The sequence below is a fragment of the Cervus elaphus genome, chromosome 4 (assembly GCF_910594005.1).
Source record: "Cervus elaphus chromosome 4, mCerEla1.1, whole genome shotgun sequence".
NCBI lineage: Eukaryota > Metazoa > Chordata > Mammalia > Artiodactyla > Cervidae > Cervus > Cervus elaphus.
This window is the reverse complement of record NC_057818.1, coordinates 35,921,876-35,948,488: the sequence shown is the minus strand read 5'-3', so window position 1 is coordinate 35,948,488 and position 26,613 is coordinate 35,921,876. Positions and strand designations below refer to the sequence as shown.

The following is a 26,613-nucleotide window of genomic DNA, read 5'->3' as shown; positions in this document are numbered from 1 at the left end:
GTCAAACTGAGATGATGGTGAATCCTGAACTGACTCTAAATGGATATTTTGGGTTTTTATTTGAGCTCTTTAGTTTTTAAAAACTTAAAATCTGTATTTATAGCTTGAGTAGCTTGAGTTAAAAATCCAAAAATTCTATGGTAGGTTTGTCAAAATAATTACATAGTTTATCTTTGAAGAAAAGTATTCAAAATACTCAAATTTTTATTTTAGGTCTTTGAAAATATAAACATCTGTTGTTTTGGCGATCACTATTGAGCTCCCATACACTGAGACAGAAATAGCTCACAAATATCCTTGAGTCACTGACTAAGTTGGAAACAGTTCTGCTGATGATTTCACTAGCTTCAGTAAATCAAATGGTTGCATTTGTATTCGTTTTTAAAGAGTACCCGCTGCTTCAGTTGGAGAAGGCTAAATAAAGAAACAAAAGAAAACCTTCCAGCTTGTGTCTTCTATCTTCTAGACTATAGAATCTGCATAAAAGATCTGTCACACAGGATCATCCTTGTGTGAGAAAGAAGTGTACTGGAACTAGTCACTACACACAAATACACATCCTGTGTATGCACACACCTGTGTCATCTCTCATCTCTCAGATTCCTGATGGCAAGGGTTGAAGGGAGGCTTAGGAAGTGGTGAGTGAGACAGGGACAGCCCCAGAAACAGTGATTGGTGACCAGAGAGGCTCAACAGGAACCAGGACTGATAAAGAATGTGGGCAGTATACTAGGGGTGGACCAAAGAATGTTATAGAAATCTTCAGAGGGCAAGCATTGGCAATCCTTTATGCACTGGCAAAAGAGAGAACTTGGTGGGCATCAGTCAGCAACTGTGGGCGTAGTTCTGAGAGGAATGATAGAAACAGCAAGCCAGCCCCCCTACAAGGATTCTTTGCGGAGAGCTAGAATGGACAGTGGTTTTGCTGGACAGTCTTCCCCCGACAGCCAATGGCCTCAGGAGGTGATAAGCAGTGGGCTTAGCTTTAGGGAAGGCTGTGCTGGTCAGAGAGCATTGAGAGAGCCCCACCACTGTCCCTAGCAAAAGGCCCCTGGAGCAGAAGTTTGGGTTTCTAGTAGCTTCAGCCACTGAAGCAGAATAGCCTGTCTTGGGAGACTCCATGCTGAGAACTCGGCCTGTGGCCTCAAGTCTGGTGCTTCTGATGCTTTCTCTGGATTACGCATATGTTCTTTGTATGTGGGAAGCGCGGTTTCTTGTTTAGGAGCCTTTTTTCAGCGGGCACTGCAGTCTTTACAAAAGCCACCAGAACTGATTGGTGAGTTTGACAAAAATGCAGGATACCAGATGAATAAATAAAAAATCAATACATTTGTGTGTTTAATAGCTTTATTGAGATAAAATTTCCATCCCACAAAGTCTAGTCTTTTAAAGTAGGTAGTTCAAGACTTCCCTGGCAGTCCAGTGGTTAAGACGCCACACATGGAGTGTAGGGAACATGGATTTGATCCCTGGTTACTGAAGATCCTGCATGCTGCATGGTGCAGCCAAAAAAGAAATAAAATGTACAGTTTAGTGGTTTTTTAGCATGTTTGCACAGTTGTGCAACGGTATCATACTCTAATTTTAGGACAATTTTATCACTCCAGAAAGAAACCTTGACCCCATCCTCCCACCCCCCAAATTAATTATATTTTGATATAATATATTTTGATATAAGAAACAATTAGAAGTTAAAATTTTAAAGTAACATAATAACATCAAAAGTGAAATATTTAGTGATAAATTTGACAAAACACTGCTGAGAGAAACTAAAGAAGACCTGAATAAATGGAAAAGTATACCATGTTCATGGATTTGAATAATCAATATTATTATGCTGCCCATTCTCTCCAGTTGATCTGTAGATCCAGTACAATCCCAGTCAGAATCCCAGCAGGAAATTAGCTATATTCAAATTTTAAAAATGATTTTAAAAATGCCAACAGGCCTTGGAAAGATACTGTTAAGAAAATGAAAAAGACAAATCACAGACTGGAAGAAAATATTTGTAAAACACATTTTGTATCCAAAATATATCTAGAACTCTTACAACTCAGTAAGATTTACAAACCAGTTTTTTTAAAAAGATTTACTGGAGAAGGAAATGGCAACCCACACCAGTATTCTTTCCTGTAAAATCCCGTGGACAGATGAGTCTGGTAGGTTACAGTCCATGGGGTCACAAAGAGTCGGACACGACTGAGTGACTTCAAATGGTTCCATATAAATTAAACAACAAAAAAAAAGATTTGAATTGATCAATAATTTTTTAATAAACTGAATGTAAAGAAGTACATGAAAAGATGCTTAAGGTCCTTGGACATTGGGGAAATACAAATTACAGCCACTGCGTACCTATTAAAATGTCTTAAGAGAAAAAGAAGAAACGAAAAACAACTGATAGTACCAAGTGCTGGTGAGATTGTGAAACTCGTACATTGCTGCTAGGAATGCGGCACAGTACAGCCGCTTTGGAAAACAGTTTGACAGTTTGTTATCAAGTAAAACACATACTTATATTGTGACCCAGCAGTCCCCCATCTAAGTGTTAAGAGAAATGAAAGCATGTGTCTGTACAAAGACCTGTATACAGATATCTAGGGCTTTATTCATATTAGCCCAAAATTAGAAACAACTGTATGCCATCAACCAGTAAATTGACAAACTGTGGTATGTCCATACAATGGAGTTCTACTCAGCAATAAAAAGAAACAAAATACAGGTACACCTAACAATGTGGATGAATTTCAAAGGCATTATGCTAAGTGAAAGAAGCTAGACACAAGAAACTCCATATTCTGTGATTCCATTGTTTTATTTTTATTTTTTTGACTGTCCTGGGTCTTCATTGCTGTACAGGTTTTTCTCTAGTTGTGGGGCACGGGCTTCTCATTTCAGTGGCTTCTCTTGTTGCGGAGCGTGGGCCCTAGGGCTCACTGCCTCAGTGGTTGCAGCGCTCGAGCTGTGGCATGCTGGCTCGACAGTTGTCTCGCTGTTGGGCTTAGTTGCTCCGTGGCGTGTGGGATCTTCCTGGACCAGGGTCTGAACCCATGTCTCCTGCGTTGGCAGGCAGATTCTTTACCCCTGAGCCACGAGGGAAGCCCTGTGATTCCATTTATATGACGTTCTGGAAAAGGCAAAACCATAGGAACAAATCAGATCAGTGTTGCCAAAGGCTTAGGGGTGAGTGAAATGGACTCGGCTGCAGAGAGGCATGAGGGAAACTTTTTGGATTGATGGAAATGTTCTATATCTTGGTAGTGGTGGTGGTAATATTTGTTAAAACTTGTTGAACTGTCAGTTAAAAAGGAAGAATCTTATTACATGTAAATAATACTTCAGTTTGAAAAAGCGTTAAAGAAGCAACCATGATATACCTCAGAGTTCAGTTCAAGCCCCTTCTCCTTCATGAGGCTTTCCCCAGTCATCTCCTTGTTTCATGGCCCTCTGGTAAGTCCCTTCCAGGGCACGCATGTTTTTGGTTCCTGTTAACCCCAGCTTGGGCTTTCTTTGGCACGGCTGCCTCAGCTCCTCAGAGCAGTGACTTGCTGAACTCACTGCTCTTTTAACACAGCCAGACCCTGCCTACAGCCAGCTGTGAGAGGCCAGGTGTGCTGGTGAGGTGCTGGAAGCTGGAGCTCAGACTGAGTGGGCTTCTTTGACTTTCTTGTTCTCTCAAGTACCTCACCTAAGCTCCTGCTCCCTTTTCCTCCACAGGTTGGGATAAACATTCCTATGGTTACCATGGTGATGATGGGCATTCCTTCTGCTCCTCGGGGACTGGCCAGCCCTATGGTCCCACATTCACTACAGGAGATGTGATTGGGTGCTGCGTCAACCTCATCAACGGCACTTGCTTCTACACCAAGAATGGCCACAGCCTTGGTGGGTACATAGGGGACCTGGGAGGGTCTGCCATGTGGAGCCACTTTGGTTGACGAAGCCAGGTTTTGAAGCCAGAGCCATGCCGTATATCCTCTGCTGAGCTCTGGGGAACTTCAGCCTTTTCTAAGCATCGGAGCCTTGAAAGAGGAAAAGAGTGTATAGGGGTTCTCCTTTTGCTAATCCATCCATTCAACAACATTTATTGAGCCTGGGTCCGTGCTGAGGGAGAGTAATGTCATGGTCATGCTCCTGGCCTGTGTGACACTCACTGGAGCAGGGTTAGGGTTGATAAGAAGTTTGAGGGGCTCTAGTACATACTGGACAGTGGAAGTGATTTCTCTGCCAGTTGCCTGGGCCCAGACTTTGGCTGGCCCTTCTGTCGGGCGCTGGTTGCTATGGAGCCACAGTGAGGGCTGCTCTAGTACAGGAGGTAAACAGACAAGCTGGAGTCAGATGGGGCCAGGTCTCTTCTGGCCTTTTTGTGGTTAACAGACAGCAGCTTGGACAGAATTATGTTGAAAAGGTCCCTTTGGTTAAACTTAGAAGGACAAACTGACTGGAGTAAGGGCCGAGGAGGAGGCAGATGGCCTGAGACCCAGCCGTGGTGATGGGTGCAGACAGTGGAGAACAGGCCTGCAGAGGCCTCAGCGCGGGGCGGCATGGGTTGGTGACAGGTGGGGCACACTGGCGAAAAGGGAACCTAGGAAAGTAGCTGGATTAGTGATGCCATCAACCAGTCAGAAACCCAGGAGCAGCAGCAGGCAGGTGGAGGATCCCTTGCAGAGCAGTCCTGTACACACAGAGAAACTTAGGATAGAACTTCAGAGAGAGGGGAACTCCGGCTGTTCTGACACCTTGCCCTGGTAGGGGTGGGTACTGTTTGGCCCTTGAGGGAGTGGAACCCACAGACAGAGTGGCCGTGAGGTGGTACCTAATTGCTGAGCAGGCCTGCCTGAGTTTGCAGAGGTCTCTAATCCGGCAGAACCATACCAGCCAGGTTGACCAGAGGCTTTTCCACAAAAGGGAGTTGGGCATTTGACTTTGAACCCAACTCATAGGAGGCTCACTTCCCCTAGTTTCAGGGGCAGTCAGAAGGTGGCTGCCACTCCCCACATCCCTTCTGTGGCTTCTCCAAGCCCAAGCAAAATCAGGGGACCTGCGTGGAAATCAGGTCTACTTGTGGCAGGTGATCAGGAGCCAGCATTCCTCAGCAGGGCAGTCAGATGCCACGGCCCGGAGTGGGCAGCCAGGAGCATAGCCCAGATGCCGCAGAGCTGACCCAGCCGCACGTCCAGGAAACCCTCCCCTGACCCATGGCCATCTAGCCACAAGTGCTGGTATCCAGCCTGGAAGGAATTCGCTGCTCCAGGGCAAGGCCTCATTCCCCACTCTGTTCTTGGACTCCAGCCATTTCTTGCTTCTTGACTCTTCTGCTGTCAGAGTCCAGGGGCCACTGTTACGGGCTCTCAGTCCTTGCCCAAGTCCTGCTTCACTTGCTGCTCCAGGCCAGGTCCAGTCCTGCCTCTCTCCTCTGAACACCTGCCCTCCTTACTTCTCTTCAGCTTGTCCTCACTTTTCTCAGAGCATGGCACCTGCCGTGGGACACGACATTTGGGACATACTTGTTCTCTCTGCACCTGCACCTCCCTCCTCTGGGCCCTCAACCCTTTGTCAGTGTAGATCCCTAAAGAGCTCATGGCCACCTCAATGTCAGCCAGACCCTATCACTGTTTTTAAAAACTTACCTCTGTAGTACATGTTTATATAGACCCCATGCTAGACCTTACACTTCTCATAATTAAACTTCCTTTAGGTCTGTATTGTCAGTTTTCTTAGTCTGTCAAGATCTGCTTTGGTCTTGCTCATCCTGTCTCCAATATGTGGTATCCTCTTCAGCTGTTCAGTTCAGTTCAGTCACTCAGTCATGTCCGACTCTTTGCGACCCCATGAACTGCAGCACACCAGGCTTCCCTGTCCATCCCCAACTCCCGGAGCTTACTCAAACTCATGTCCATTGAGTCAGTGATGTCATCCAACCATCTCATCCTCTGTCGTCCCCTTCTCCTCCTGCCTTCCATCTTGCCCAGCATCAGGGTCTTTTCCAATGAATCCGTTCTTTGCATCAGGTGGCCAAAGTATTGGAGTTTCAGCTTCAGCATCCGTTCTTCCAGTGAATATTCAGTACTGATTTCCTTTGGATGGACTGGTTGGATCTCCTTGCAGTCCAAGGGACTCTCAAGAGTCTTCTCCAACACCACAGCTATATGTTAACAGCTACATGTTAACAGTCTTTAACTGTGTGTTATCCTAAGTTTGGGTAAGCATGTTTGTGTGTGTTTTCATCAAGATACTGATAAAAATATTGGAAGAGGACAAGGCTGGATTTGAGCCCTTCAGCCTACAGCTTGTCCAGGTAGACACCAGCCATTTAAGAAGCACTTCACTATGTTATTCTGAAGCTCGAGTTTTTCTGTCTTGCCCACAAGGATATTGCTGAGACCTTACTAAAAAATGAATCTGACCTATCCTCTGCATCTTCTAGATCACAAAATTTAAAGGAAGGGTCAGTGAACTCTCAGTGATACACCACTTGGTGACTCTTCTAATGACCTTATTTTCTTCTCACAAGCCAGCATGTCAATGTGATGTGCTTGAGAATCTCACGCAGGATCAGTGAGCCAGTGACTGCTCTCTCGCCTCAGAACCTTTTTCCTTTTAGAGAAACAGAGTGACAATTCTTGCCTCCAGCCGCCCTGCTCCTTTTATTTGCTCCCTCGTCCTCTGTCACAGCACTCGCCCTGTGTGTCACTGGTCAGCTGTCTGTGTCATTACTAGTTGTACACCATCTCTCTTGCTGGAGTTGGCAGCACTCTTCGGGCCAGGCTTACAGCTGGTTTCCCTAGTGCCTCACGCAGGGCCTGGCTCCTGCGAGGTCTCAGCAAATACTTGACGGGAGGACAAATGAATGTTCTGAGTGAATGGAGACTGATGTCTCACCCACAAGTAGTCCCTGTGCTTCCAGAGTAATTTTTTTTTCCCTGCAAACCTTGGGATCTTAGTTCCCTGGTTAGGGATCAGACTCAGACCCCTGCAGTGGAAGTATGGACTCTTAACCAGCAGCTCACCAGGAAAGCTCCTAGAGTAGTTTTTATGCAGGTTCTCTCTGCCCTCGGCCTCAGTGCCCCCTAGCTTTGTGTCTTTGGCTCAGGGTACGTCTCATCAGCAGGTTTGTATGTCCTTTCTGCATCCTGGATCTTTGCCTGGACTTCTCAGATCTTCCCGTGGGCCATCTCATATCTTGCTATCACAGTGGCTTTGTGGAGACTCCTGGAGACCTGCAGGGCTGTGGGAAGCAGTGTTGCCCTTGTCCAGTGCAATAGTGGGTGGAGTAGCCTCTCTCCACATCCTCCTGGATGCCTTCTCAAGTGCCACTGTGAGATAGAGCTAGGTGAGCTGGGTAGGTCATCCCCTGGGCAGGAGCTTGGCAGGTGCCTTGCCCTGTGGTGCAAGTCCAGCCAGCTTGTACCTGGACCTCACAGTTTACGAGGCAGCTTTCACAGAGAATTTGTTTCTCCTTTCTTCTTGGGGTGTTGGGTGTATCATTACCCTCTTTTGTCAGATAGGCTCAGAAAGATTGGGTGGCTTGTCAAAGGTCACACAGCAGGTAATTGATAGAGCCTGGACTCCCCCTTCTTCCAGAGTTCTGTGGGCCTCTCCGCAAGCCTGGGAGCCCAGCAGCAGTAGCCCGGCCACACAGAGATCCATGGGGGCAGATCTGGTGGGTGGAGTGGGTGGACATTGAGGGGCTTCCAGAGTCTATCCTGCTGGTTCTGTGACCGCTGACTATGCACATGGGGCTGGCAGTGGCCACAGGCAGGCAGGTCATTGGTTTATGAACTTCTTTCACTGAGGAGCAAAATAGCCCAATAAAGAATGTAAACATTTCTCTGCGCCTTGGTTTTTTCATACGTAAACCAGTGTCAGAGACAGTATACACCTTCCAGGCCTCTTCTGAATATTAAATGCTTCCTTGTAAGAGGTGAAACAAGTGCCCAGCACAGAGGAAGCACATGGGATGCACTGGCTAGCTGTCAGGATTCTGGCCCGAGGCTTCCTGGGAGGCGTGTCTTCAGACCCTCCCCTGTTCTTTTGTCCTGATGGATTTCAGTTTCTTTTCTGGGTGGAGTTGAGGGAGAAGACAGGGACCTCTGAGTAGTCTGTGGTTTGAAAATCTCTCAAGCCAAAAGCTTAGGAATTTCTAGACGATGTAATAAGAATTTATCTTAAAAAATAGGCAGACTGTGAGTCCTCGGGAGAGTCTCCTTTGGCTTTGAGTTACTTCTCAACCTGCAAAACATGAATGCTCTGGTTTATATACCAAGGCCCCTCTCCTGCTCGGGCCTGCTGATATGTTTTAGGTCTTGCTCCCCTCTACCCTCACTTCCTGTTCCGGACTGGGGTCCCTAGAAACACAGTCTCTTTTCTCGGCAGGAAGGCTCAGAGGGTACACAGGCCAGTATTAACCTGGGCTTTGTCAGCGCAGAATCTCTGGGGACCCTGGGCAAATAGGGGCTGAAGATGGGTAGCTGCCACCCTCTCTGTCGCCACTTCTCTGTCAGTGTTGGTACGAACGACTGGTTTCTGCTGGTTTTATGACTGCTGGCAAATCATTTAACTGCTGAAGCTGGCTTTCCACATCTGTAAAATGGGGATAAGAAAGCCTCCTCCCTTAGTTGGTCTAAGCACCAGATGTTAACACCTAACTAAGCACTCCCTTAGTTAGCACCATAGTTGGTCTACGGATCAGATGAGGTAATGGGTAGAAAAGAGCCTGGCATACAGAGTGAAAGTGAAAGTGAAGTTGCTCAGTCGTGTCCAACTCTTTGCGACCCCACGGAGAGTGTAGCCTACCAGGCTTCTCTGTCCATGGGATTTTCCAGGCAAGAATACTGGAGTGGGTTGCCATTTAAATATGTGTTGGATCAAGAGAGTGTGGTCAGGCCTGGAGAGGCCTTAGTATCTCTCATTTGGGTGTTGGTCCTTCCTAGCGGATTTTCCCCAAGAGGATAGAAATGCTGTGGACAAATACCCAAATATCAGACTTCATTCTGGCCAGGATGTAAACCTACCAGGCCCTGGCTCGTGCTGGCCCTCCACCATAGGGGAGATGTGGTGACCAGCCCCTCCCCCAGCCATTGTGACAGGCCCTCTGGGGGCCCACAGAGGTGTGGGAATCCACCATGTGGCCTGATGACTGTTCCTTTCCCTCCGCAGGTATAGCCTTCACAGACCTCCCGGTAAGTACTGCTGTGGGGTCTTCTGCTCTGGCCCCTGGGGGCTGACAGGCATAGTGCAGGTGCAGTGGGGTCCTGCCCTCTCCCCAGCCAGCGGTGTGTGCTGTGCCATCAGCTTGAAAGTATCAGTAAGGGGCCCTGCCAGCCTTCTCTCCAGCAGCAAGGCCTGGTCTTCCTCCACAACTCTTAGTAGGTGACCATGATTTGTGGCATTTCCAGAGGCAGCCAGCGGGTGGGGCACAGTGTAGGCAGAGATGAGGTAGCTCCATGGCTCAGTTCGTCTGAATCAGTTCTGTGTGGGTTATACCCAGTGGACTCACAGGCAGGGTATAGAAAATTGTTCCTGAAGTGTTAGGGAGCTGGGTCCGTGTACATCCCCATCTGAGATCCCTGAGGAAATCCAGCACCCTTGGGGACTGAGCCTGCTACCATGCAGGATACCCCTGAGCCAGAGACTTGAGCTTTATGGGGTAAAGGGTCAGGTTTTCCTGCTGACTTAGTTCAGGGCTCCCCCACCTCCTGCACCCCACTCCTTCTCAGTTATGAGTCATCCCGGGCCTTGTCACATGCAGGGCCTCCACCCAGAATGGTGGGAGTCTGGCCTGGCTGTGTGCCCTGGCTGGTTCTGGAAGGAGGAAGGGTTTGCTGGCCCTGGGGCCTACTTAGGGATCCTGGGCACCCCTGTGACGCTCTAGGAATAGGAAATGCCCTCATGATCTGAGGGCCCTCCTCAAGCTCAGACTACAGCACCTCTGTCTGTCAAAATCCTTCCCTCCTGCCTGGAGTCCCCAAAGGGTGGGCTGTGGTCCTAGGTGAAGCACACAGATACAGGAGAATTCTGACCCTGAGTGGGGAAGAGTCTAGTGGTGGAGATGTGACATGAAACACTCAGATGTGAGTGTGACAGCACTCTCTGCCAAGTGCTGGAAAGGCTGAGCCCAGAGTGTGGTAACAGCACGTGATAGGAATGATACAGGGCCTGAGGATGGAAGGTGGAAGAAAAGACTGGGAGCCCGGGGACAATGGGGAGGAGGCTGCCGAGACATTGGGCTGTAGCATGGGAGCCATAGGAGGCGTGAGGGAGTGACCTGGTAGAAGTTGGTCCAGGCAGGGGCTAGGGAAGCGGGGAGCCCCACACCAAGAGGACATGCCCAGACATCACTGGCCAGAAGATCCTCCTCTAAGTGAGCCTCAGACAGGAAGGGCTTTTCTTTACCCTCTTCCAGTGTCAGGGGGTCCAAACCACTTAACACCCTTGGCCCTACTCTCCCCTTCCTCCCCTCTTTTCCTGTCTCCCCGCATCCCTTCCTGCCCCCTCAGAACCCCTTTTTTTGTGGTCCTGATCGCTCTGAGAGGAGCCATCACCCACCCCTACAGCAGATTTTCACAGGCACGCCTGCAGGGTGGCGGGGCCCGGCCTGCCTCTGTGTGCCCTGGCCGAGTCCCAAATGGGGGCCTTGGGCTTTGGGGATACTACAGCTTCTAATGCGGGGAAGGAGACTCCGCGTTGAGCCTGGCTTTTCTTTTGCTTTCTCCCCTCTAACTTTGGGGGAGTAGTTCTCTGCTCGGGAGGTGGGCAGCACTTGGCTTAGCCTTGCCCCTCCCACCCCCCCAGCCATGTTGCAGTTCGCTCAGAGCCGAAGCAGCGGCCTGCAGGAGCCAGCGCCTCCCTGCTCTGGGCGGGGTGAGATGAGGTGAGGCCCTGCTGCCCCCCCTTGCCCTCAGGGCCCAACTGACATTTCATTCTCCTCCTCAGGCCAACCTCTACCCCACCGTAGGCCTGCAGACACCCGGGGAGATTGTGGACGCCAACTTTGGGCAGCAGCCCTTCCTGTTTGACATTGAGGACTACATGCGGGAGTGGCGTGCCAAGGTCCAGGGCACTGTCCACTGCTTCCCCATCAGTGCCCGGCTTGGCGAGTGGCAGGCGGTGCTGCAGAAGTGAGTCCCCCGCCCCCACCCTTTCCCTGCCCTGCCCCCTCCCAGGGGCCTCACTCTCCCATAGACCCCTGAACTGCTGCAAGCTGCTCTTGTGAACGCTAATGGGTAGCGTTCCTTCTGGAAAGCACTCCTAGGATGACTCTGTCTGCTGCTCTCCTGCCCTTCTCTTAGTTCACTTCTCCAGAGCTGCTCCTGGTTGAGCCTTTGCCCCTCCACTGGATCAGAAGGCCCTGGATGTGATATCACTGGCAGGCTGTTTCCGTTCCCCAGATCATTTTGCAGAGGATGTCCTCTAAGATGCCCTGTGGCCTCTTCCTCTGTGGATTTTTTTTCCATCATAGGGAGTATCTGTCATGCCATGACTCTGGCCTCAGGTCACTGCTCACGGTTGGATCCACCTAAACCCCTTGCATCTGCAGCAGTGGTGGTGGGAAGAGAGCCCTCCCCTAACCCAGGAGGGCCCTAGGGAGGTCTCCCTTCCCACCACCACTGCTGCAGATGCAAGAGGTTTAGGTGGATCCAACCCTGAGCAGTGACCTGAGGCCAGAGTCATGGCATGACAGATACTCCCTATGATGGAAAAAAGGTCCACAGAGAATCCCAAGGGAGGTCAGATACAGGTCTCTCTGCCACTTGCCAGCTGCAGGCCCGAGTGGGGCAATGAGCTGTACCCACTCTGCCAGGAGGTGGGTTAGTTTGTTGGCTTGGCTGTCAAGGATGGACAGAGGAAGGCTGGTCTCCTCCTAGCCCGGGTCATTGGCCTGTAGATGCCAGGGTCCTAGAGTCCAGGGGGTGGGGGGTGGGTATACACTGGGTTCTTCATGCAGCCTTCTTTCTTGAGGGATGGATATTGTGGGAGGACTGAGGCAGAGGGTAGGTGGCCAGAGCTTTCTCAGGAATAGCAGCACGACTCCATCTTGTCCCCAGCCCCAGAACTTAGAAGCAGCCCCTCCTTGGAGGGCCAGATGGTGCCAGTCCCCACAGTAGGCTTGCTGGAACAGGCAAGGGGAGGGGTGAGCTGCCCCAGCTGTGTGGGGGAGGGGCTGAGGCTCTCAGCTGACAGGGCCTGGCTTCAGCACATGGGTGTATTTGTTTATGTGTATGTATCTGTGTGCCTATGTGTGTTCATAGGTAGTATTTGCTGAGTATTTCATATAACCCAAATCCTGTGACTTCATATAACTTCACTTTATGGGCATTGTTAATGGCTATATTATGTCACAGACACATTTTCCACAAGCCCCTTGGGTGGCTTCCCTTGGTGGTAGCTTCAGGTTATTTCCTCTCTTTTGCTTGTGTAGGTCTCCCTTTTATACATTAGGAGTTTTCTATATTTAAGATTATTTTCTGGGTATCCTTTCAAGAAGTAGAATTACTGAGTCAAGGGGACTATACATTTTAGTGGCCTCTGATATGTGTATGGACTCATCTGAACCTTATTTTGTCAAGAATTTTTGCCCTTGTGTTTTTAATAGTATAATTATTATAATTCTTATTTGTAAGAAAATGTTATGAATACATAATTTCATAATAAGAGGTCGTATATATTGACTTGTTGCTTTGTGCCTAGGCACTCTATGTGGATCATCTCATTTACCCCTAAAACATAAGGGAACACTCAGCTGAACTTCTGTGCCTTCCACAGAACAGCCCTACAGACATTCTGGTTGGGCAGTTACAGTAATGACATTGACATATACACACACCATTGACATATACACATATGCATACACACCATTGACACACTTTCGTGCACATCAGACACGAGGGCTCCATGTGTGCCGCTGCTTATATGTGCCAGTTTCAGGCGGGATTAAATGGTTTCTGGGCATCAGGTTTCTCAGGGCCATCTCCCAAAGACTGTGTTCCTCTTGGCCATATTACTGCCTGAAACCGTGGCTTCTGGACCTTAGATTTGTGGTGTATTGTGGAGTAACCTGGGTCGTGGGTTAGCTCCCCATCACCCTCTAGAGCCAGCGCTCCTGAGGGCCAGGCTCACCTGAGCTGGAATGCTTCTGCCAGGCATGTGGGGTGCCTCCACAGGAGCTCCTGTGTCTGGAGAAGGCACGCACGTGGCGTGCCTCATCCCCATCTGGGCAGCTGCCGGACTGCTTGGCTGGCCGCCCTTCCGGGAAGCCCTCAGAGAGGCTCGCAGCAGCAGCCTCTGGGTTTGCCGCAGGTCACAGGAGGCGGCTGCTTCTGTGAGGAGATGGTGTGTGCTTCCCTGTGTACTCGTTTTACCACACTGGCCCGCTTGTGGGCAGCATAACCCAGAGAGCTGCAGCCACTCCTCCAGCAGCGAGGACAGCTCTGGTGACCTGCCCCTCCCCCCGCCTGACTGCATGAGCCCTGGGGGAAGTTTTCATTTTGTTTCAGCCCCTTTATTCTCATTCTGTGGAGGTAGCATCTTTAAGATATGTTTAGGGAGATAGTCTGTCCCCCCAGGGGGTCAGTGAGAAATGTAGTTCTTAAGTGTCAACCTTGAGCGTTTCCTTTTTTCTAGCATGGTCTCGTCTTACCTGGTGCATCATGGGTATTGTGCCACGGCCACGGCTTTTGCCCGAATGACTGAAACCCCGATTCAGGAAGAACAAGCATCCATAAAGAACAGACAAAGTAAGGAGACTGTCCTCTGCTCCTACCTTCCCTCCCTCACCTGTCCCTGCTCTTTGGCTCGTGGCAGCCTTGGGTAACCTGTCTGGAGTCTGTTCAGCTCAGATCCTCACCAGAAGACCAGCCCACCACCCAGCCCTGGGCTGGGCTGGCCCTGCTTCTGTCCCTCTTTCAAGGCAACACTGCCCCCGAGGACCGTCCCAGCATGGGGATGTCTCCGTGCAGGCATCCTAACGCACGCTTGGATGGCCGGCTGCAAGCTGGGCCCTGTGTGGCTGGCTACCCCCGCCTCCATGCTTGTCTGCTTCCCCCGGCATTCAGGATTCCATGCAGCCCCCCATTCATGGTCTTCTGGAAGGAGTATGTTTGCATCTTACCAGTCCACTGCCCTGCCTTGTCCACCATTTACTCAACCTCAGTCATGCTGCCTGCCCCTGGCCAGAGAGGGGATGAAGTTTTCAGACGGGAAAGGTTGATGTTCCATGGCCGCTGTGGTAGAACTCTCTCTGCTTCCCACCTCTGCTCCTGCCCTTTGCCTTTGAAGGAACCCAAGGAAGCTTTCCTGGTGTTCGTACTGGCCTGCCTACTGCGTGTTTGGGGCTCTTTTGTGGAAGGAGGGTGCGGGGAAAGAGGAAACAGCCCAGAAAAGAGATTGAGCGAGGGGAGGAGAGTGGGGGAGAGCAGGGGTGTGTGGACCGTGTGTCTGTGTGTGCCTGCCTGCGTCTCTCTGAGCCTCTTGTCTCTGTGCGTGTGGGTGTGTCTGTGTCTCCCAGAGAATCTGTGCCCAGCCTGGCAGACGGGAAGGGATCCCAGACTTGGGGTCTGTGAGTGAGAAGAGCCCCAGACCCAGAAGTCCCTCCCAGCAAGATGCACCAGGCCCCAGGACAGGAGCACGATGCCAAGGGCCTGAGAGGTGTCAACGCTGGAGCTGCCAGCATGAGGAGGGTGATCTCCTTTCTCAGCAGGGGCTGCTGCAGCCCCTGAAGACCACTAACCTGCGGGCCCTGGCCCAGAGACCATGAACTCCCATTGCCATCCCTATGAGGCCTGAGGAGAGGAGTCTGGGCTTGAAGAGGAGCCTGTCAAGCCACAGAGCTGCCCAGGCGCCCACCCCCAGATTACACTCTCATAGCCAAGACCTCTCCCCCTGCCAGGTCCCTGGCAACCTGTACTCCATAGGAGCAGGCCTTCGAACTCACCCTCCTGCTTTTCTGGGCTGGGGGCCCCCACTCCTCCCTCTCCCCATGGTTCTCTGAGGACTCCCTGACACTTGACAGAAACCAGGATCTGTTGTGGGCCTGGTGGCCAGGTTCTTTCTTCGGTCTCTTCTGTGAGCATCTCAGGGGGCTTGCCGCCCTGAGCCTGCCCGCTGGACTGGCGGCTGACCTGTGCCCGGGCCTGGCAGTGCGGAGACGTGTGGGGGTCTGTGGCCGCGCTCTCACTGCCTCGCTCTTTCTCTCCTCAGAGATTCAGAAGCTGGTGCTGGAGGGCCGAGTGGGGGAGGCCATTGAGACCACACAGCGCTTCTACCCAGGGCTGCTGGAGCATAATCCCAACCTTCTCTTCATGCTTAAGTAAGCTTGGGCCCCTGCCAGCTCCCTCCCGTTGCCCCACGGGTGGTGGGAATATGCAACCCAGACCAAGCCCAGAGCATGGCTGCTCTGCTCCTTCCGCAGGTGCCGACAGTTTGTGGAGATGGTGAACGGGACGGACAGTGAGGTCCGCAGCTTGAGCTCTCGAAGCCCCAAGTCCCAGGACAGCTACCCTGGCTCCCCCAGCCTCAGTCCCCGACACGGCCCCACTAGTTCCCACACGCACAACACAGGTCAGCCGCTCTCCGGAGGGCTCTGGGAAGAACTGGTGTGGAGAAGCGAGGCCATCCAGACACCCTTCCCCAGGATGGGCTCGGGGCTTGCTGCCGGATGTGGGGGGGGATGGGAAACGGGACCACTGCAGTTACTCCCGGGCCCCTACTGGGCAGCAGGCTGGCCCTCCTCTTCTGACCGTCCCCTGGCTTTTAGGAGCAGATAGTCCCAGCTGCAGCAACGGCGTCGCCTCCTCCAAGAGCAAACCGAACCACAGTAAATACCCTGCACCCAGCTCCTCCTCGTCCTCGTCATCCTCCTCATCCTCCTCATCTCCCTCCTCAGTGAATTACTCCGAGTCCAACTCTACAGATTCCACCAAGTCCCAGCCCCACAGCAGTACCAGTAACCAGGAGACCAGGTACCTGTTCTGTTCAGCTTCTTCCTCCCGCTCTGTGCCCACTGCAGCCTGTCCTGTGAGCACCCCCCTGCCCTGTATCCCCAACTTCCCTGCCAGCCCTGTGCCTGGAATAGTAGTTGTGGACCTGCCAGGCCAGGCTTTGGCTCCAGCTTCCCGTCTAGCTCGTGATTCAGCTGCCGCTTCCCTTGGCCCCATCTTTCTCCAGAGGCACTGGCACTGAGAATGTGGTTGCCTCCAAGGATACCAGGTCTCTCAGAACACCCGGGGTCTATATACTAAAGGAGGTTTTTCTGGGCTCAGCTCTCAGCCAGACAGTTTGGGCCGGTAGAGGTTATAAACTGCAGACTGTAGGTGGCTCTCAGCGCCCCGGCATGCTTCAAGGCTGACCCGGGTTTAGCTCCCAGACATGCCTGTCATGACTCACTTGCCCTGGTCATTGGGGATCTAGGGGTGCTTAGAAGGGGTGTGCCAACTCAGAGGAGGGCTGGGGAGGCGAGGGTCACAGAGGCAGCGTCGGGACTGGAGTGGGAATGAGGTGACAAGCCCCTGGGGATGGCTGGCATCACAGTAGGGCCCAAGTGCTGGAGCCTGAGAACCTGGAAGCTATCCTTTCATGCCCTTTAGGGACCTCAGTTTATCCACAGCAGCCTGTGGCTGAAGCCTCAATGGGGGCCCACCCAGGCTGCACCAACCATATCCACTTAGTCAGCTGCCATCTCCACCCTTCTCCACAGCGACAGTGAGATGGAGATGGAGGCGGAGCATTACCCCAATGGTGTGCTAGAGAGCATGTCCACACGCATCGTCAACGGTGCCTACAAGCATGAGGACCTGCAGACGGATGAGTCCAGCATGGGTAAGGCCGTGCCTTCGCCCGCCCCCTCTTCCGCAGGTGGCCGTGCTCAATCCGGGTCTCCCCTCGTTGGAGGTTGGGGTGGGGCTGGGCAGGCTGATCCACTGCCTCTGTAGCCGTCACAAGTGGGTGTTTGTGATGGGAAGACCTCGGCCTGCTGCCCAGGCCAAGTTCCCGCAGTAGTGGCTAGAGGGGGTTGGTGAGAGCAGGTAGCCTTATGAACCCCCTTGCATCCTGCACAGGGTGGGAGAGGGAAAGCTTCCAAGTCCTGCCTGATCCCTAGACCCTGTGCTGGGTAGACTCAGAACAGCTCAGCTTCGGGGTGGCCCCCCTGCGCCTCTAAGCCCTCGCTTGCCTCCACCAGAAGGGCACCCCCACCCCCATCCCCAACCTAGGTCCTTGCCATGTTCTCTTTGGGGTCCCCACCCTAGTCCTCCCTTGTCTGTTTGTGCCCTCCCGATGTGCCCCCTGCTGGGCTCTGGGTGCAGATGATGGGCATCCGCGGCGGCAGCTCTGCGGGGGCAATCAGGCAGCCACGGAAAGAATTATCCTGTTCGGCCGCGAGTTGCAGGCACTGAGTGAGCAGCTGGGCCGGGAGTATGGCAAGAATTTGGCCCACACGGAGATGCTGCAGGTATGGAGCAAGCCAGGCCCTCGTACAGAATGGGCCCCTGTTTGGTAGTACAGGGGTATGGTGACTGGGAAGGCACTGGGAGCAGCAGCAATAGGAGAGCGTGAGCTCTAGACAAGACTGCAGTGGGAAATGGGACATCGGGGTATTTTGTGCCCTCCCTGACGCCATGCAGGGCCCCGTATCCCCCTGGAGCCATGGGGGGTGGTGGTGCGTACCACAGCCCTCTCAGAAGTGCTCTGTTCCTTAGGATGCCTTTAGCCTGCTTGCCTACTCAGACCCCTGGAGCTGTCCAGTTGGCCAGCAGCTTGACCCCATCCAGAGGGAGCCTGTGTGTGCCGCCCTCAACAGCGCCATTTTAGGTAAGTGGCGCTAACAAAAATAAGCTGTCCCAGGAGGGCCTGGGGTGGCCCCGTCACCCCTTCCTTGTTTGTCCAGATCAGGGCAGCGAACTCTGCCCAGAGGCTGTCTGGTGGCCCACAGGACTCTTGAGCTCCTGTGATAGAACCCTGACCTCCCTCTGCCCAACTGAGTTGGCCAGCTAGATCACAGTGGGCCCTAGACTGTGACCTGGGCCCAGGCCAGCTCATTGCTCCAAAGAAAGCTCAGGTCCACAGGCTGTTGACAGGGCCATAGCCTGGTGGTTTGGACACACATGGAGGCATATGAACTCTCTCTTCCGAGAGATTCTGTCCACTCCCCCCACCTTCTGCTCCCAAAGGAACTTGGACTTGGGCTCAGCCCTGATCAGGGCAGTGACCAGGCCTTGTCTCTTCCCCACAGAGTCTCAGAACCTGCCAAAACAGCCCCCGCTGGTGCTCGCCCTGGGCCAGGCATCTGAGTGTCTACGGCTCATGGCCCGAGCGGGCCTGGGATCTTGCTCTTTTGCCAGAGTCGACGACTACTTGCACTAGCTGACCACGCTGGCTGGCCCCGCCTGGCCCTCCCTTGGCCCCAGGGCTGGAGCAGCCCTGCCCTCCATCGGCACCTGGTGCAGGGACCCGGAAGCCACGAGCAGAGTCCACTCCTCCTGCCTGGCCTCTTCTGTTCCCTTCCTCCCTTCCTCCCTTCCTTTCTCTTTCTCCCACCTTCAGTCTCTCTTTCTCTCCCCCCTTCACGTGCAGTGGCCTATGACACAGTATTGGCTGGTTACTCTTGATGTAGCACCTTCTATTTTGAAAAGAGGGGGGTTGTTTTGAGGAGAGGTTGGGGTTTTTTAATCTTTTTTTTTTTTTTCCCCTCCTCCTGACTGAGCCACCAGTATTTATCTCTGGAGAGTTTGTGCTGAGCTGGTTTCTGCTAATTTAGTGATGAAGCCTATCCACGTTGGTGATAGCTTATTATTTTCATAAGTAAAAAAAAATGAGATTATATATATAAATATATATATTAAAAAAAGACACAGTATTTATCGTAGTGTTAGTGGTCCAGCACCTCTTGGGTGAGGCTGTCCAGACACCATGTTTTTATTTGAGTCCCAACTCATCAAAAAAGAATCATCTCTGTCACCTCAGCCAAGGGATTTATTTCAGGCTTCCCCTTTGTTGAACTACAGGCCCAGCTGCAGCCTAGGAAAGCCCAGTAGGCTTTGGGAGCCTCACAGTGGGCAGGATAGGCTAAGCTGGTTTGCAGCATCCGAGAGGTGTGGATGCCTAGGTCTCTGAGAGTTGAACTGAGCAGAGAACAGCAGGGCCAAGGGGCCACAGAAGAGATGACTTGGCCCAGGGCTAACAGCAAAGCGAGGGAGGAGAGGGTGCTTGGCCAGCACGCTGTCCACCATCCTACCCTGCCTCTCACTGCCTGCCTTGACTCTCTCTCTCTCTTCCCTTTTCATCATCCCGCCTTTCCTTGTTAAGATGGCCAAATACTTCATTTCCTCTAAATTGATTGCCTGGGAACTACCTGCCTTCGACCCGAGAGCTGCTGTGTGTCAGGCTGCGGGGAGGGAGTCTCCTACAGGGAGGTCCCTGGGCACAGGGGCTGCCTTCTTCCTGCCTGGGTCTTCATCGTCTCTGCACAGCTTGGATGGAATCAACACTTCCTGTTGAGAAGCCAGGACCTTGTGGAGGCAGATTTGTGGATTGCCTGTCGCCAGAGTGGATGGAACCTTTGACCCCCCAGGCCAAGCCTCACTGTAGCTGTGCCAGGCAGCTCCCTGCAGTTTGGCCCCAGTCATTCTTAGGAAAGACTGTTATGAGTATTTGCTGGCTAGAGGAAGGGACCTCATGGACTTGACAGATGTCCCACTGTCCATGTCCGACGGATCCTCACAGCTAGTGGGTCAGAAACTGTCTTAGTACTGCCATCAGGGAATCAGGAGAGGAAGGGCTAAGATGGAGGCCAGGACTTGAGCAGGCTATCTGTGGAGAGGACTGACCGCCCACGGGAAGGAAAGGGAGGTGCCCTCCCAGAGGAGCAGGAGGAGGGGCAGGGATTTCCCCATCTGCTTCACAGCGGGAGGGAATGCACGGACAGCCCCTGCTAAGGGGCAAGGTCAGAAGTCAAGCTTCCAGTCCCTGCCTGGATCTGGGTTCTCCATCAGTGCATACTGGAATGTTTGGAAGTGGCCTGAGGTGCCCACTGGGACTTGCTGGGCCTACAGCTGGACAAGAGAAATAATTGAGTTGAACTAAGTGCTGGTGATGGGGTCAGGGCCCTCGGCCCTGTGCTCCCCCAGAATTCTGTCCCGGGACACACCCTGAAGGTTGCTGCTTTTTCTTGGTCCCCCCCTGGGGCCCCGGCTGGCAGCCCAGAGACCACGAAGCATCAGGAAGGTGGTGTCCTGTCTGTAAAGGAAATTCATCCTCTGCAAACCTGGGAATGCCCAGCTCCCAAACCAATGGGTTGGAAAAATCAGGCTGTTAAAATGATTGGAAGCACTCAGGACTGGGAATTAAAACCAGAGGCTTTTGCAATTGGAATGAAGTTCAGAGACCATCTGCTCCACCAATCCTCTCCTTTTATAGATAAGGAAACAGGCCCAGGAGATTAAGTGAGTTGGCCAAAGACACTCAACAGACGGGGGCAGAACTGGGACTAAGCTCATCCCTGTGGCTTGGACAACACTGTTGAGTCCTAAAGCTGAATGGCAGGCGAGGGATTAGGCTGGTGAGGCCTCCAGCAATGTCTGAGCAGCTGGTACCTTCAGGGGTGTGTCAGGGGTGGGGATGGGTGCCTGGGCTTGGGTTGTGGAGCGGCTGAGAGGGCCCCGGAGGGCTCAGGACAGCTGTGTGCTGCTCGGGGTTGGGTGTCCGCCTGGCTCACGCTCAGTGCCCATGGCCACCTCCCCATTTTCTGTGCCTTATCTCACTGTTTCAGCTGAGTCCAAGTTGTTTACTCTGTTCCTCTCCAAAGGGGCACTGTGTCCCAGTTGGACAGCTCACCTTTGGGACATTAGCCTTTGCCCCACAAGCCGTGGAGAGGACCAAAATCAAGCTGCTTGAGCCCACTGTCTTGCTGATAGTCCAGGCCTGCCTGCCAACCAGCGGAGCCCCTGCTATACACCCAGTCCTACCAGCCTACTTCCAGGAGCCAAGAGTGGGGCAGGCACCTGGGAGGAGTCCTGGTGAAGAACTGGACTTCAGCCAAGGAGGCAGGAGGAAGACCTGGCTCTGTTGGGTCGTTCAACTCTGGGGGAGCAGCCTTTCCCTCTTACCTTTTCCTCTTGTTCCACCAAATGGTCGCTCTTTTCCAGAGCAGAAACTGGCGGACATGCAACGATAGCCAGAACCCCTGTCCTTCACCCACCTGGGTCTGTGGCTGGACGTGGGCTGGCAGAACAGGGACACCAAGAGATGGAGAAGGGGGACTTCCCAACCTCCCAGCATCTTCCTAGCCCGTAAGCAAGCACAAAGATGAGGCAGAGATCTGTCAGAGCTGAAAGTTCCTTTGGTTGCTCACAACTCAGGTATGCACACCGTGTGGCAGCTGGGCAGCGGAGCCCTACTTGGCCGCGAGTCCCGTGCACCCAGACCTGTGGCCAGATCGTGGACTCTGGCTGCCTCAGGCGCCGCCTCTTTGCATAGGGTTCTCTCCTCCATTAGTAACTACAGCCGACTCGGATGTCCTCCACATTGTGCACACTGGTTCTGCCTTTGTCCTCGCAAGTTGATACTTGGCATTAGCATGAAACTTGTGGGTGTGGGAGGGTTTAGAGAGAATTCTAACACAAAACATCCTATTAAATTGTACTTGAGAGATGAAAAAACTCCTGTTGTATTTTGACAGAATTATTTTTATTAAAATACACATCCATGAGCAGTCATGAGTGTCTAGTCTCTGTTGTGAGTCTTACTGGGATTGACCATCCCTAGTGTAACATAGCTGTCCTGGCAGGTTTGGCCCCTTCCCAGTTTATCTGTTGGGAGTGCCCAGGCCCTTGGTGTTTCCTCAAGGACCCTGAAGACTTTTGCCAGACCCCAAAGAGCATAGGTACTCACGCTTTTGATTCTCTCCTGCGAAACAACCTTCATCTGAAACAAAAAGCAAATTCAAAAAAGTGGGCCATAAGACCTCCTCTCCTCAAAATAAGATATTTATTTATTTATTTGGCTGTGCCAGGTCTTAGTTGCGGCACTCATGATCTTTGCTGTGGCGCAGACTCTCTAGTTGTGGTGCGCGGGGCTCCAAGGCACATGGGCTGCATTGCCCCATGGCATGTGGGATCTTAGTGACTGAACCTGCATCCGCTGCATTGCAAGATGGATTCTTAACCATTGGACCACCAGGGAAGTCCCCAAATAAGATGTTAATACATCCCAAATATGCTCACTCCAGACACTGTACAGAAAACTCTTAAGGGGTATCAAGGTTAGCTTCCTTTCAGTTCAAGGGAAAAACTCATGCTGAAAAATCATAGTTTGGGTGACCCTGGGACATTAACTTTTCTCATCTTCAGTTTCCCCATTAACTTGGTTAATTCTGCTGCTCCATGGTAATAGAGGATTACAGCATGCATAGAGCAGGGCTTGGCGCACACAGCATACACGACGGCCCTGCCTCCAGGAGGGTGTCCCCTGGTGTGACAGGCTTGCTTCTGCCTCAAGCTGCCTCCCCTGCCCCCAAGGCACCAGGGTTTTATGCAGAGGAGGGATAAAATCAATGATGCTTCTGTTCACCTGGAGTAAGACTAGAAGCAAAGAAAAGGCCAAGGTCAAACACAAGAAGGCAGGTTTGAGAAATACTTAGCGGATGTTAGCATCACAGGATGAGTGAACTGACGTGAGGGAGATTAGCTAGAGACAAGGCAATTGTGTGCAAAATAATACAGGGAACTGGTGATGGCTAAGTCACTGGGGTGAGGAGGTTTGCTGGAGAGCATATAAATCCATATCTCAGAGAAACATGTTTCCTGGAATTGGAAAAGGATTCTGTGCCCTAGTAAACAGCAAAAACTGTCATGGATGCTCAAACATCACCTGCTAATTAAAAGCTCTAAAGATTCTGTCTTAAGATGTGTAGCTTAATCCAGTATTTTCCAAACTTGCATTACTACAGAATGCTTCACTCAAGGCCATTTTACAGGACTCACAGGGAAAAGCTCGCTTCTCGGCCTTTTGGCTAAGATCAAGTGTAGTATGGGGGCTTCTCAGGTGGCAGAGTGGTAAAGAACCCGCCTGTTAATGCAGGGGATGTGAGAGACGCAATTTCGATCCCTGGGTCAGGAAGATTCCCCTGGAGTAGGAAACGGCAACCCGCTCTAACACTCTGGTCTGAAGAATTCCTTGGACAGAGGAGCCTGGTGGGCTCCATGGGGTTGCAAAGAGTCAGACACCACTGAACGACTGAGCAAAGGGAAAAGCTAGTGTAGAAGGAAGAGTGGCGTATTAGATTAAGCACAAATGTCCTGGTTCCATAAGTAAAGCCATAGTAAATTCATTTCCCTCCAGACACATTTCCAGCGTAGTTTGTTTTATGCTAAGGTTTATAGGTTATTTTCGCTGCTCTAGCAGACAGTATGGTGAAACAAAGGGTAGTCTCGTTACAAAGTCGTATTTATTGGTCGGAAAACCGGTTCCAGTAAAGAGATCAAGGGGGACTAAGGCCGCAGTCTTGAAAAGCACTGACATGTAAGAACAACCAAAGAACATCCAAAAGAAGAGGAGCCCAGATACGCACGAAAAAGCGAGTCTTTAGGAGTCAGAAAGCCGGGAAGTCCGGCGAGTTCGAGAGAACTGCTGTTCTGCAAAGATAGATGTCATCCAGCAGCAGACCTTCCTTCATTCCGAGACAACCAAGGACCACCACAGTACGCAGAACCTCCTTGCTCTTCCAGCCAGGCGACCGACTGGGGAAAAGCCTAGGCTGGGAAACCATCCCCTCCGCCGCCTCCACCGCCGGAAACGTATGACCAGGGCTTCCAGCCAGACGGCTTTACCTCCGCCCGGAGCCAGTGAGCATGCGTAGCTCCTGGACACGGCCCCTCCCAGCGCTGGTCCTCCCAGTCATGGAGCATGCGCAGACTTCCTGCCGTCCCGCCCCTGCTTTTCCAGAGACCCCGGTTCCTTAGAAACCAGGCGGCGCGTTCCCCGTGGCGGCGCGCTGGATTCCGGGGCCCGAGCGTCCCTGGAAGCCTCCCTCACGCATCGCCAGCGGCTGCCGATACCCGTCCGGGCCCATGGTCTCCAGGACGGCGCAGGGCGGGGGATGCCAGCGTGCCAGGTGAGAGGCGGCCCGCGACGGCGGGTGAGGATGTAGAAGGGCATGGCGCGGCGGCGAGCGGGCGCTGGCCGGGCCTCCTCGGCGGCCCGGCGCCCGAGGTCGGAGGCGGGGATACGTAGCGCCGGGGCTGGAGGGGGCCGTTCTAACTGCCAGCGCGGGCTCGGAGTTCGGGAGTCGCCCCGGAGTTGGTCCTCTCACCTCAGAGATAGGACCTGCAGGTTTGGTCGTAGAATTGTAGAATTTTGGCTCCTGGAAGGACCTTGGCCATAACCCATCCCTTTACTGGATGCGAAAACGTAGGCTCTCCTGTCCATTGCCGACCTGTGAGCACCGACCTGTAAGCACCCCTTACCTGTGTGAGGACCGCCGCTTTATGGCTAAGGATATGAGGTATGGGAACCTCAGACAAAGGGCACTTGGCGTAGCTGGTCCATCGTCTTTCACAGTGAGAAGGGACCTGAGGGGACATGTCTTTATTTAAGGAAAGAGAGTTCAGGTGGCAGGTGGGAGAAGGGACACTCCAGAAGGTGCGGGTGGCTCAGCCAGTCCCGGAGTGTCCGCTGGCCACATCTCTCTGGGCCTGGCTTACCTCTGAAGCTCAAGAGGGAAGCGGATGGACTTGCGGAGACAAAAGGTGAGGTGAAGTATTCTCAAGGCATTATCACATGAATGGCGACGGAGAAAGAGGGGTCCGGAAGATCAGGACTTGTGAATGGTTGTGTGAAGCGTTTACTGCAGAATCTAAAGAACCAGACAGGAATAGAAAAGTTTAAAGCTGCCTTGGAGAAACACCAAGGAAGGTTATAAACGTTATTTATCGTCAGCGTTCCCACGGTGTCATTGCTGAGGGCAGGACACAGGAGGAAGGAAGTGGTGACTTTTGAATATCCAGAGCCTGGTGGCACAGGGCACAGAAGACCTTTGAAGCTGTGGGGCACAAAGGTTGGAGATCGAAGAGCCGTGAATCTGTGACCCTTCAGTTGAAAGGAACAGCTGTTTAAATTAGGAAAGACACTTCATGTGTTATTGTGATATGGAGAAGGTGGAAGTAAGAGAATCTAGATACATTCTTGATAAGGAAACTCCTTTCCTTCTGAAAAGCTGCACCAGGGAACAAGAGTTTTAAGGCCATCCATTTTACAGAAAATGTGCAAAAGTTACTGCTTTTGGACTAGGCTTTTTAGCAGACAGTTAGTTCTGTTGGATTAATGGGCTTCCCTGGTGGCTCAAACATTAAAGAATCTGCCTGCAGTGTGGGAGACACAACTTCAATCCCTGGGTGGTGAAGATCCCCCTGGAGAAAGAATGCCTACCCATTTCTGTATTCTTGCCTGGAGAACTCCATGGACAGTGGAGCCTGGTGGGCTACAGTCCATGGGGTTGCAAAGGGTCAGATACAACTGTGAGACTAACACTTTCACCTTTTTTTTTTTGGTGGGAGGACCCCATCCCGCGCGCGCGCGCGCGCACACACACACACACACACACACACACACACACACACACACACACACACACACACACACACACACACACACACACACACACACACACACACACAGTGGAGCCTGGTGGGCTACAGTCCATGGGGTTGCAAAGGGTCAGTAGGCTACAGTCCATGGGGTTGCAAAGGGTCAGATACAACTGTGAGACTAACACTTTCACCTTTTTTTTTTTGGTGGGAGGACCCCATCCCGCGCGCGCACACACACACACACACACACACACACACACACACACACACACACACACACACACACACACACACACACACACACACAGAGTTTACAGTTTAAAGCTTCTGTTGTGAGAGGCTTTCCTATACCACCTGGTTGTTCTACTTTTCCTATAGAATGAGTACTTTGGATCTGATCTGTTATTTTTACTTGCTGGGAAAATTCAAATATGTGATTTCTACAGTAATAACTGGAACCCACTAGAAGTAGGATTCGCAATCAGAATCTAAAATATGGCACAAATGAACCTATCTGCAAAATAGAAACAGATTCTCATAGAGATCAGACTTGTGGTTGGCATGGGGGAGGGGAAAAAGGAGGGATGGACTGGGAGTTTGGGGTTGGTCGAGGCAAACTATTATATTTAGAATGGATAAACTACAAGGCCCCACTGCATAGCACAGGGAACTATATCCAGTCTCCTGGAATAAATTGTAATGGAAAAGAATATTAAAGAATGTGTAAATGTGTGAAACTGAGTCACTTTTGCTCTACAGCAGAGACGGGCACAACATTGTAAATCAACTGTACTTCAATTAAAAAAATTTAAATTTTAACAAAGGAAAAAAGTACTCTCCCAAAAGACATAAAGATTTGTAATACGGGGAAAAGAAATGCGTGATTTTTAAAAGGTGGTCCCTGATTCTAATCATCAAAGTCAGTTTGGCACTTGATAGAACTAATTTTCACTGTGTATTTGATATGGCAGCAGGTTTTTTATTTTCCCCCTCAGAGTGATAAGAGAAGGTACATTGAAACTATGATAATGTTAAT

At 51.8% G+C, this 26,613-nt stretch overlaps 2 protein-coding genes across 5 annotated transcripts in view; both read left to right on the top strand.

Annotated features, from left to right (window-relative positions):
• RANBP10 (RAN binding protein 10) overlaps positions 1-21,703 on the top strand; it is a 56,913-nt gene extending 35,210 nt beyond the window's left edge. Inside the window, exons 4-14 of the mRNA XM_043898843.1 lie at positions 3,718-3,885; positions 9,160-9,182; positions 10,936-11,120; positions 13,624-13,736; positions 15,199-15,307; positions 15,410-15,558; positions 15,755-15,959; positions 16,694-16,815; positions 17,301-17,446; positions 17,694-17,805; positions 18,227-21,703. Coding sequence (XP_043754778.1) covers positions 3,718-3,885; positions 9,160-9,182; positions 10,936-11,120; positions 13,624-13,736; positions 15,199-15,307; positions 15,410-15,558; positions 15,755-15,959; positions 16,694-16,815; positions 17,301-17,446; positions 17,694-17,805; positions 18,227-18,357 — 1,463 coding nt within the window. The 3' untranslated portion in view covers positions 18,358-21,703. The remainder of the gene's footprint in view (positions 1-3,717; positions 3,886-9,159; positions 9,183-10,935; positions 11,121-13,623; positions 13,737-15,198; positions 15,308-15,409; positions 15,559-15,754; positions 15,960-16,693; positions 16,816-17,300; positions 17,447-17,693; positions 17,806-18,226) is intronic.
• Positions 21,704-23,877: 2,174 nt separating this feature from the next.
• GFOD2 (glucose-fructose oxidoreductase domain containing 2) overlaps positions 23,878-26,613 on the top strand; it is a 39,561-nt gene continuing 36,825 nt past the window's right edge. For 2 of the 4 annotated variants that reach the window (XM_043898838.1, XM_043898839.1), the window contains exon 1: positions 23,878-24,103. The gene's annotated coding sequence lies outside the window, so the exon portion shown is untranslated. Of the gene's footprint in view, positions 24,104-24,244; positions 24,494-26,613 lie in introns of those variants that run through there. The other 2 variants (XM_043898837.1, XM_043898840.1) reach the window with 2 other exon arrangements.